At 46.0% G+C, this 11,640-nt stretch overlaps 1 protein-coding gene and 1 pseudogene across 1 annotated transcript in view; both read left to right on the top strand.

The window, feature by feature from the left end:
• Positions 1-7,426, top strand: part of LOC107108858 (guanylate-binding protein 6-like) — a 26,799-nt gene extending 19,373 nt beyond the window's left edge. The window contains exons 5-9 of the mRNA XM_015409381.1: positions 505-726; positions 2,516-2,610; positions 4,252-4,323; positions 5,378-5,494; positions 7,370-7,426. Coding sequence (XP_015264867.1) covers positions 505-726; positions 2,516-2,610; positions 4,252-4,323; positions 5,378-5,494; positions 7,370-7,426 — 563 coding nt within the window. The remainder of the gene's footprint in view (positions 1-504; positions 727-2,515; positions 2,611-4,251; positions 4,324-5,377; positions 5,495-7,369) is intronic.
• Position 7,427: 1 nt separating this feature from the next.
• Positions 7,428-11,640, top strand: part of LOC107108857 — an 18,737-nt pseudogene continuing 14,524 nt past the window's right edge.

Raw genomic sequence — 11,640 nt, 5'->3', positions numbered from 1 at the left:
TCTTTCCCTGCCATTTTAGTCTCTTCTCTCCCTTTTTTTTGGGTGGTCTACCAGTCCTAGCCCTGTGTCCGGCATAAAAACCTGCAGTTTTAATCTGATGGGAGGTATGCTGGACATTAACCAGTGTAATATAGAACTGACCACTAGAGGGAGCAAAACAAGTGTGGAACAGAAACACCCTCTAAGAAACAAGAACTTACAAGCGAGGAAAATGAGAATGTGGAATAGCCGAAGTCAGTTTTTAAAAACCAGTTTAGCTGTGGTCTTCCCCAGAGAATCCTGGGAATTATAGTTCAGTGAAGGTGTTAAGAATTCTCTCTCCCAGAACTACGGCTCCCAGGGTTCTTTGGGAAAGGGGTCTGCTTGGAAGTCTTAAAGATACAACAGCTTGGGCTTGATTTGGAAAGTGGGAAGAAGGCAGAAAAGGGGATTGTTGGCATAAATCGTCAAGATTTTTTTTTTTTTAGCATTTCATGATAGGTTTCTGTTCTTATATATTTTCAGTTTCAGCCTCAGAGAACACAACCATCAGCTGTATCCAGACCCTCTTCCCCTCCCAGAAAGTGTTTTGTTTCTGCTCCCCACATGCGGATGGAAAGGACGGGGAGGTTGTCTCTTCAGACATTCTGCACCCCATGTTCCAGGCTCGGCTTTGTTCGTTTAAAGATTACATCCTGAACCAGAGGCCCAAGAACTCACCTGGAAGTAGATTTTCGAATGGGAAGGGTGAGGATACTTTTTGTACCAGATATTTTTCAGATGTTTCCCCTCTTCTTTAGGACTGGCTCAGGCATTAAGGAGAGACTTGTTGATATTGAAATGCAGGAATCTAGAAGTCTTGCCTCTGGTAGGTGCTCGCCTCTGAGGTGGGGGATGTCCTCTAACGGTTCTTTGCCTGAATATTTTGCTCGTCTGACAACCCCTGATCTGCGAAGAGCATTCATGTTAGCTTGTTTTAATGTTCTCCCTTTTGCTGTATTTTACGGGAGGTTCAAGAAAAATCCCATACTCGTCTAGGTTTTGTGCCTGTGGCCTGGGAGAGATTGCAAGTATCGAACATGTTCTCCTGTATTGTTCCTTTTACTGTGACATTCGTGCTGTTTTTCTAGAATCTCTTTATCAGAGTCAAGTAGGGCAATCTGATGACTATAAGATCGTTTCATTATTATCTTCCCATAATCCTGAGATCATAGAATCTGTAGCTAAATTTCTCTGTTGTGCTATTAAGAGGAGAAGATTGCTTCAGTTGCAAGGGTAAAGGACGTATCCTTGTCTCCCTGCTGTATGTTCGGTCAATATCAATGTTCCCTCTAAGCTGTGAAGTCTTGTGAGCAAAAATTCTACTTTGTGAGCTACCGGCATTAAAGTTGTGAGCAAACAATTTGGCTACTGCATCAATTAGTTTGCTCTAGAGCCCTCCTTCCTGAGCAAAGGCAAAAATGTGTGAGCCGGAGGCTAAAAAACTGTGAGCTGGCTCACACTAACTCAGCTTAGAGGGAACACTGGTCGATATGCCAATAAAGGTTCTGATTGATTATTCAAACTGGCTCAAGCCACTTGGCTGCACTAGCTGAAGAATAATTTCTACTGCCCTGGCCTTGGGGAAGGACTTTGGGTCAGCGGAAGAGCCTCTTCCTTGAATGCAGGAGGTTCTCCCAGGTTCAGTCCTCGGCATCTCCACTTAAAATGGATCAAGCAGTAGCTAGAGATGTGAAGGCCCGGGAAAAAAAGGGGAAAATTCGGAAAAAACCCCAGTTTTTTCCCCGAAGCCTTTTTTGTTTTTTTCCGAAAAATTGGAAAAATTGAAAAAATAAAAGAAAAAAAATTGATTATAAAACGTTTTATTTTAACATGATGAATAAAATATTTTAAAACAAGGTGTTCAAACATTTTCCAAATCATTTCTAAAATATATATATATGGTATCAGATTGATCTAATTTCTGTGCACTGGGGACAAGCAAGTCCTAGGTTACAAACTGAACTCTCCAATGCAAGAACAAGATGCATTTCTTCCTTTAGGCGGTGCTATTGTCAGAAGAAAATAAAAAGGTTTCAGTTTTGTTTTTGTTTTTTTCTGAGCTTCAAAATTTCCGGAAATGCTACATCTCTAGCAGTAGCTAATGTGAAAGACCTCCTACAGAGACCCTGGAGAGCCACTGCCAGTCTGCATAGGCAGTACTGACCTTGGTGGACTGATGGTCTGATTCAGTATAAGGCAGCTTCATATGTCTTCACACACACGTAGATCTTTATCATGCTTCTGTGCAACAGCAACTTGATGTTCAGGCATTTGTGGACAATACGGCTTATTGCCACACCACGCAAAGTATCACCTGTTGATTCCTTCAGCTCAAGCTGCCGTTAAAAGCAGAAGAGCAGACTGGACTCTGTTTTTTTCTGATCATTTGGCAACCTGGCATTGGAGCAGTAGGTTAAAATCAGAACGTTAAGGGGAATTTCCAGAGATCCACTGGTACTTAACATTCTGATGGTGATGTGTTGTTTTTTTTCAGATTGGTCTGCCGTGCTGGAACGATTTGCAGATGTGTTGTCTTTGAACGAACCAATCATTGTGAATGAGAGTTTTGATCCCCAAGCATTCTATCTGGTATGAATGGTTGCAGCATTCTATCTGGTATGGATGGGAAGAGTTTGGGTCTGGGTGTGGCCAAGCCAGAAATATTTACTGGGTCTTTTTAAAACCTTGTTGAACCAAGGTTCCCTGACCCCACTGGTGGGGCTGAGGCTCCCCCTGGAGTTCCATCTGGTTCAGGAGGTGGTGTTTTGGGGGCTGGGGTAGTTCTCTGTGCTGTTTTGACCCGCTTTTATGGCCTTGCCTGGGATGCTTTACAAAGAATGGCCATGGAAATGTGCCTCCTGGAGACAGGCACTCTGGGGGGGAGGCCCACATGAGGCATTCAGCCATTTTAAAAAATCATGACTTGCACATCTTTGTCTTGCATGAACGATATTGTCAGATATGCACTTGCGGCACACAGTAGATATTTAGGTATTGTGTGTGTATCCCTCACACCCTCAAAAGCCTGTACAACACTCTGCACTCTCCCTTCTTTGTGCCCCTCTAGTATTCCTGTGAGTCCAGTGTTCCCTCTAAGCTGAGTTAGTGTGAGCTAGCTCACAGTTTTTTGGCCTCCAGCTCACAGATTTCTGTCTTAGCTCAGAAAGGATGACTCCAGAGCAAACTAATTTATGCAATAGCCAAATCACTCGCTCACAATTTTAATGCCAGTAGCTCACAAAGTAGAATTTCCACGGCTTAGAGGGAACATTGCCTGTGACCAGAAAAGATTTCTTAAGTTATACACAACATCCCCTTACACCAGTCTTCTAATCAACGTGCCACCAGATTATACCGTATACCCTGTTATAATGCAGCCTGTTCTGATTCCATCAGGAGTCTAGCTTCAGGCACTGAACAGGGCCACAGTCCTGTGATGCTGAATTCCAGACGAGCTCCCCAAAATGTAACCCTTTTAGTATTAAAAGGGCCAGGTTAGCAGTCACAGAAATATGGATGCCCCATTCGAAGCCTGAACACGCTTAAACAAATAATATCTATTGAACGGCGAGGGAGACAATTGATTCAGACTGGGAGCTTTAACAAACGGTACGAATAAAAATTATAATGAATAGTCTAAAGTTTAGGGTAAAAAGAGAAGACAGTCTCAAACCACTTTTCCTCACAGTCACCAAGAAGCCATACTCTCTGAGGGCTGAAGGCTCACTCACCTTGTTTCCACCGTCTTTTCTCCTCAGGAGCTTCTTTTTTAAAAGAAATTCTCCACATCCTCCAGAGGCAAACACCTCAGCTTCTGTTCTTATGGTCACCGAGAAGCCACACTTTTTCAGGATCTAAGGCCCCCTCACTCCAGCCAACTGCCCTTCTCCATCTCCAGTCTTTTCTCCACAGGAGCTTCTTTTTTAAAAGAAATTCTCCACACCCTCCGGAGGCAAACACCTCAGCTTCTTCTCCCCTTGCTTCTCCCTCTTGGAGTTCACCCCTTTCCCCCCATATTCTCTGTAGGAAGTGCCTCCATCTAGAGGGCAGTCTTTCCAGGCCAGGCCCCACCACGCAGGTGAAAACATGTAACATGCTTTTTAATTAAAAATAGAATATTTTTACAAGGCTGACATGTGGAACAACAGCCTCTGTTGGAAATATCAGGAAATGCCCTTCGGAGGAGATAGGATTGGGAAGCCAAACCAATTTTTTTTCTTCTTCCAACAGGAAGCTCCCTGGGCAGCTCCAAAGAGGAAGAAGAGGAGAAGAAGAAGAAGAGAAGAAGAGATTGGATTTAGACCCCACCCTTCACTACCCAGAGGAGTCTCAGAGTGGCTTACAAACTCCTTTCCCTTCCCCTCCCCACAACAGACACCCTGTGAGGTAGGTGGAGCTGAGAGAGCTCTTGACAGAAACTGCTCTTTTTCGAAAACAGCTGTGCCAGAACTATGGCTTACCCAAGGTCACCCAGCAGGTGCATGCGGAGGAGGGGGGAATCAAACCCAGTTCTCCCAGATTCGAGTCCGCGCACTTAACCACTACACCAAAATGTATCTCCCGGTGCCTGGTATAAGAGCCTAGGGTAAGTGATATCAGGATCTAAGGCTCGCTCCAGAAGATGGCCACCCGCCAACTGCCTTTCTCTGTCTCCACAGTCGTTTCTCCTCAGGAGCTTCTTCTTTAGAAATTCTCCACACCCTCAGCTCCTTCTTCCCCTGCTTCTCCCTCTTGGAATTCACCCGCTTATTCCCAGGCTCTCTGTAGGAAGTGCCTCCATCTGAGGGCAGTATTTCCAGGCTAGGGGCCACTATGCATTTTTTAATTAATAAATATTTTTACAAGGCTTACATGTATAACAACCAGGGGTCATTTTGTAGAAAAAGAGGTGCAGGAGCTCATTAGCAGAGCTCATTAGCACAACTTATTCGCATATGCCACACCCCCTGACATCACTGGAAGTGTGTCAGAAGGCAACACCCACCGCTCAAGCTCCACTGGACTGTTTTGGATTGCTAGCTATTGGGGGGGGGGAACGTGTAGATCTGTCCTCGCAGAGGAGGGAGAGCTTGTACCTGAATAAAACTTGGTCTTAAAGGCGCCACTGCACTCTTTTTGATCGGGGGGGGGGGCTCTGCAGATTACCTGGCTACTTCTTGCTCCTCATGGCCCGGGGCTGCTGGGAGCAGGGGGGTGGGGCTTGTTGCATGTGCCTGCCCCCTGGGCTCTTTACCGCCAAAGCTCCGCTCCTGTGCGCTCCTGGAGGAAATTACCCTTGATAACAACACAGCCTCCATTAAAAATAAGCAGGGAGATAGGATCGGGAAGCCAAACAATTTTTTCCCCCTTCCAACAGGAAAATTACGAGAATTCCAATGAGCCCATGATTGATCCTGAGATGAATTTTCCCCGGACAACCCCGAAGAGGAAAAAGATTCCTAGGGCCCCCCAGGTGCCAGTGCAAGAACCCAGGGTAAGTGATGTCTGCCCTGCAAGGATTCGCAAGCGAAAGCCTCCTCCTGTTACGAATTGGACGGACATTCGGCAACGATATTCGTCGATGGGAGAGAAGGCTTTAACGAAGCCACTGCCCTCTAGGATCACTGCATTTCTATTCCTCACCTTGCTCTGGATTGTCCCAAAGTAATTTAGTAGGTGACCCTTTGCCCATGATCTTTGTGCCAAGAAAGAGGAATCTCATGTGCATAATGTAAGACTTCCTAGTCTCCCTCCCTGAGAACCTAGATTCACGTGTGTAGCCATGTTGGTCTGAAGCAGTAGAACAATGTTTGAGTCCAGTGGCACCTTTAAGAACAACGAAGACTTATTCTGGGTATAAGCCTTTGGGTGCATGCACATTTGGTATCTGGAGAAGTGTGCATGCACACGAAAGCTTATACCCTACCTAGAGTAAAACATTGTTGGCCTTAAAAGTGTCCCCGAGAACCTGTAAATGGAGATGCCAGGAATCGAATCTGGAGTCTTATGAATTGAAGGCATGTACTGTATGACTAGGAACTGCGGTGGCTCAAGTGGTTAAGACGCTGAACTGCAGGCTGTGGAAGGTCAGTAGTTCAGCAGTTCGAGACCCGAGTGTGCCGCATGACGGAGTGAGCTCCCGTCTCTAGTTCCAGCTCCTGCCAACCTAGCAGTTCGAAAGCAAGAAATTGCAAGTAGATAAATAGGTACCACTTCGGTGGGAAGGGAACAGCGTTCCGTGCGCCTTGGTGTTTAGCCATGCCGGCCACATGGCCATGGAAACGTCTTCGGACAGCGCTGGCTCTTCGGCTTTGAAACGGAGATGAGCACCGCAACCCTAGAGTCGGACTCGACTGACTTTCGAGCAAGGGAACCTTTACCTTTACCTTTTACTGTATGACTGAGCTGCAGCAGGGAGCTTTCTCTACAGAACCTCTGCAAAACAGACCGCAAGACAGGAACCACATGGGTCCAATGACTCTTTCCAAACTAAAGTACCCACTGAGCCATGGTGTCCTTCATGGCGGTAAAGGTAGACCTTGTGTCAAGGCAGGGATCTTCAGAGACTGGTGTTGCCTGGTTGGCCAAGCTGGAAGGTAGTATGGGAACCATGTCTTGTGACCAACCATTCAACACTAAATGGTAGGCCAAGCTTGAAGACAGTATGGGCAGCAATTATTCTGAGCAATCATTCAACACTGAATGATGGGCCAAGCTGGAAGATCGTATGGGCAGCAATTCTTGCTGACTTTTACCCAGTAAGACATTCCCCACCACCCCGACGCCTGCCATCCCAGTAACAGCCCATTTCATTTTTGTGCCATGGCATTCAAGTCATCTTTCTTCATTTGGTTGTGATCCCCTTGCTCGCTGATTTGGGTTGTCTTGAGACCGTACAAGTCTTGCAGATACCATGTTTCCTCGAAAATAAGACAGTGTCTTATATTAATTTTTGCTCCCAAAGATGCGCTAGGTCTTATTTTCAGGGGATATCTTATTTTTCCATGAAGAAGAATACGGTACAGCAGGCGGCAGCTTGTCCTGGCAGCGGCGTGGGCTCTCTGATTAAAAGAGACCTTGCACTTCCTGTCTGCTCCAGCTGTGCTGCGGCCAACAGTGAGCTGCGCGGCGGCGCCCGCCGCTATGGCCCAGAGTCCAGAGTTATGGTAGCTTCGGGAGGCCTTATTATCAGGGAGGCCTTATGTTCAGGGGAGGCCTTATTATCAAGGAGGTCTTATTTTCGGGGGATGTCTTATATTTCAGTGAGGCAAAACTAAGTAGGTCTTATTTTGGGGGGATGTCTTACTTTCGGGGAAACACGGTACTCTAGTGTCTGTGAAGCGTCAACCTAGCACCCTTCTGTTTACAGAACACTGGTTTTGTTTCTACAGGTTCCTCCACCATCTTCCTCCTGGACTGCTCCTAGAATGGTTCAACCAAACAACGTGGTGGAACCGATGTGTTTAATAGAGAACAACCCGGGTGAGAAACTGCAGGTCAACCAGGAAGCCCTACAGCTCTTGCAGAGAATCAACCAGCCAGTGGTAGTGGTGGCCATTGTGGGACTGTCCCATACTGGCAAGTCTCACCTCATGAATGAGCTGGCAGGAAAAGATAAAGGAGGTGAGATTGTGGGATATATTCATGTTCGGCTAAGTGACAGAGATTTTGGCACCTTTGGCAATGCCTCTATCATGAACACTTATTTCCCTCACTGTAGGAATAGCTCAGACGATCCTGTGTTCCCTGTACTTTATGTTGGAAATGTATGAGTTGCAAGGTCTAATCCAGTCATTATAGGGTTAATCTGTTTACCTTTATGTACTATTGTTTAGACTGACCTGGAAGGGAAACCTGGCAGACAGCCAATGCAAGAATAGCCTGTGAAAGTAAATGGTATTGATTGGTTAATCTATTCAGGTGATTTCCTTCTAGGGGTCAAGAAGAAGGGAGGATTTTGACTATTTCCCCCAACTCTTTAGAGTCTTTAGAGGCTCTGTGCGAATCCTCTTTCTATGCTGGAGGGTACATCTAACCAGATAACCTTGTGTGTAGCCTTGGGCCTCAAACATAGGGTTATCGAAACAGTTAAGGTACTTCAGCAACAGGCAGAAGGCTAAAATTTGGTACTCCCATAGTCCAAGGCATTCTGATTTATAGAGCAGTGTGAAAACGAGATGTGTGTATATCATTTCCCTCAAAACGGAGAATGAATTGTAGGCCCAGGCCATTTAAGTGCTTCCGGGCCTCCCAGAAAACTGAAATTTGCTACGTCATGTTTTCATGATTTTCATGTGATTTTATTATAACAAGTCTTTGACTCGATTTGTTGTGATCCGCCCTGAGCCTGTTTGGGGAGGGCGGAATAAAAAATCCCATAAATAAATAAATCCCAAAATGCACTGACTATGAAAGAAACATGAAAATGAGCTGTTTCCAGATCTGTTGGTGTAAACCTGAGGTATGAAGTTTGCCTCAGAACAGAGATGAGCATTCCAAAGCAGAACAAGTCTGTGGGGGCAGAATGTTAAATTGTGAAGATTGCATTGTCTTATCACGTGTCTCAATAAAATTATGGTTTGTGGGACCGGGGAAGGTTTCTGAGAACAACCAGAAGTGTGTGTGTATTCCAGTTGAATGCAGGTTTCATTTACCGATATACCGTAACAGGGAAATGGTAGAACCACACGGTTCTTGTCTTCTCTGCCCCCTCTCCCAGGATTTTCTCTGGGTGCCACAGTACAAGCAAAAACACCAAGGGCATCTGGATGTGGTGTCGTCCTCACCCCAGAAAGCCTGACCATACCCTGGTGCTATTGGACACGGAAGGACTGGGCGATGTGGAGAAGGTAAATCGGTATGAGGGAAATAGCGACAAGGGAAGGCCACTGTGGAGGCTTCACTCGCAGGAAACTACACCAGACTGCCCTTAAGGGGTTGGGAGTATCTTGGAAATCACTCCAGACTATGGCAGTGACAACAAAGTTCCCCATTCCTTGTTTGATGGAAGACAGCCCCAATGTTTTGTGCTAAGCATCTGCACCCTCTCCCTGCAGAGCAATGTTCCTTGTTTGATGGAAGACAGCCCCAATGTTTTGTGCTAAGCATCTGCATCCTCTCCCTGCAGAGCAATGTTCAGAACGACTCGTGGGTGTTTGCCCTCTCCGTTCTGCTTAGCAGCACCTTTGTGTATAACAGCATGGGCACCATTGACCAGTTTGCTTTGGAGAAACTACAGTATCCTTTTGGGGGGGGGGAGGAATTCAGGCATCCGGATCTCCTCTAGCTCTCCTGCTTTGCTGGAAGAACCAGAGTTAATGAAACACAGGGGTCTGACAATAATTGTGTGTGTGATTCCTAAACTTGTTCAAAATGTGGAATAAGAAGAGGTGAAATGTAGGTATTACAGACAACCAAGCAATGGCTTATGTTACCCCTGCCAGCTGTCAGGACCCACAGCAAAACAATGAAGTACACGCTTCCAGGAAGGTTTTACTTTTATTGAAAAAGCTATAGATGAAGTAACATGAACACTGTTAGGAATGGCGGGCAATCTGTGCGCATAATTGGTTATAGGGCATTCGTATACACACACCCCCACGTAGTACCCAATTACAGGGGTTCCCGCGCGCGGGCATTAGGTTGAGAACTAACGGCTTCAAAAGCAAAACAAGGTAAAAAGCTTCCCACGACTCATTCTGTGCAGAGACACAGCAACTCCTCCAGCGGCCTTGAGAGATATGCGTTGCAGCAAAGAGGCAATTAAGCGCAAGGGAAAGAATGCACATGAAAGGGAAACACACACCACAATATTGGCAGTTTAGCTGACACCAGCTTAGATTTAAGAAGCTGAATTGCTGCCTTCAGTTTCTTGGGGGAATTTAGCTAAATGGCAGGCCTCCGTGAGAGGTGGAGTAGTAAGTGAGATCTGGGTACCAGTGTTTACAGAGATCTGTCCCTTTAAACACTTTTATGGAGCCAAGAACCAGGCCAACATTAAAAGAGAATAAATTTATTTTAGAAAAATAGCAGAATTTAAATACATACACACATAGTAATTTAACTTTTATTATCAATGTGTTGTCAAACATAATATAGCAGTAACATCAAAGTATAGTACTGAAGTCTATAAGGTACAAAGTACATAGCAGATAATTATGGAAGTGAATAACATCTCATCTATTTTGTTGTCTGTGCTTTAGGCAATGTTGAAACCATTAAGAGGACTATAGTCTTAATTTGGGAGTAGTATAGCGCGGATCTCAGAGTTTTCAGATTTAAAGATAGAGCGGTTTTAGATCAATCGGATTATGAGGTTGTAAATTTGTGTTAGCAATAAATTCCATAAATAAATTCTCTGTGAAATTGGAGGATTTGGGAAAGAACTCCGATAGTTGCAAGCGATCTGTGATCTTTTCCGGGATGAAAAGGTCCCAGACTTTTTGAAACCAGCAGGAACGTGTGGGAGTTTGGCTGGATTTCCATGTGGAGGCAATCGATGACTTGGCTGCTACAAGAAGGCTAGTGGACAAATAGGAGGGAATGGGGAGGTTTTGGAGTGGTACATTACCGATCTTGGGTCGAATCTGCATTTGCATTCTTAAATCAGTTTCATGCTGCTGTGACACTGTCTTTCTCTATGATTGTTTGAATGTTGTTTGGGAGAAGATTCTTTTAAAGCAGTGTGGAGGTGCAATGACAGAGGAGCCGCCACGAAAGGACGATAAACATATGCAGACGTGCAAAGGTATTCTAGCACTCTTGAAGTGTGAAAATGAAACCAAATGTAGACAGCCTTTTTGAAGACGGAGTCAGAAGGCTGGGATACCGGTGGGAAATATAAATGCAGATTCGACCTTAGTCTCCTAAGCAGGTCACCTCTCATGCCAAGCCTAGCTATTGGAGTGCAGTGCTGTTAGGAGGTTCAGAGGTTCTGCTAGGTTTTGGGGTGTCTTTTCTCCCGTGGAAAGTTGCCACTGTTACACTTAGTAGAAATGAAAGTAAGACGTTAGATTCTCATTAGAGATGTGGGACAGTTGAAAAGTTATTGGGTCGTTCTGGGGGAACTGTATCTTCATTTCCTTAGCTCAGTTCCAGCCACGTGACAAAACTGACTGAGCTTATCAAAGTTAAGGCCTCGGGCAGGCAGAACTGTGAGGAAGATGATGAGATTCCTGATGACTTCATCTGTTTCTTCCCAACTTTTATCTGGGCTGTGCGTGATTTAACCCTTCAGCTGGAGTTGGATGGACGCCCGATCTCCGGGGATGAGTACCTGGAGAACGCCTTGCTGAGGACGGAAGGTACTTTGGGAAGCTGATAGGTGAACAGCCTTAATGGGCTGTCATCAGAGGTCGATTCGGGGGGAACACAGGGGATCGCCGTTCCCCCGGGTGAGGTGTGGGGGCGGGGCACACAACGAAGCCCCGCCCCCTGCTTCTGGCCGCCCCGCTTCCGGCCCTCATTCAGCCAGGAGGAGACAGGAGAAGAGGGAGAGTAAGTTGCTTCCTCCCCGCCTCTCCCCACCCCTGCCTGCCTGGGGCCAGGGAGGGCCTTGGCGGGGCTTCCTCGCACTCCCGCTGGCCTTGCAGGTCCACCGCTGGGCCCCTGATGTCAGGGGGTGTGGCATATGCTAATGAG

Source organism: Gekko japonicus, unplaced genomic scaffold, assembly GCF_001447785.1.
Source record: "Gekko japonicus isolate JY-2015 unplaced genomic scaffold, Gekko_japonicus_V1.1 scaffold745, whole genome shotgun sequence".
NCBI classification, from domain to species: domain Eukaryota; kingdom Metazoa; phylum Chordata; class Lepidosauria; order Squamata; family Gekkonidae; genus Gekko; species Gekko japonicus.
Note: the sequence above shows the minus strand (reverse complement) of the source record. Positions and strands in the feature narration are given on the sequence as shown.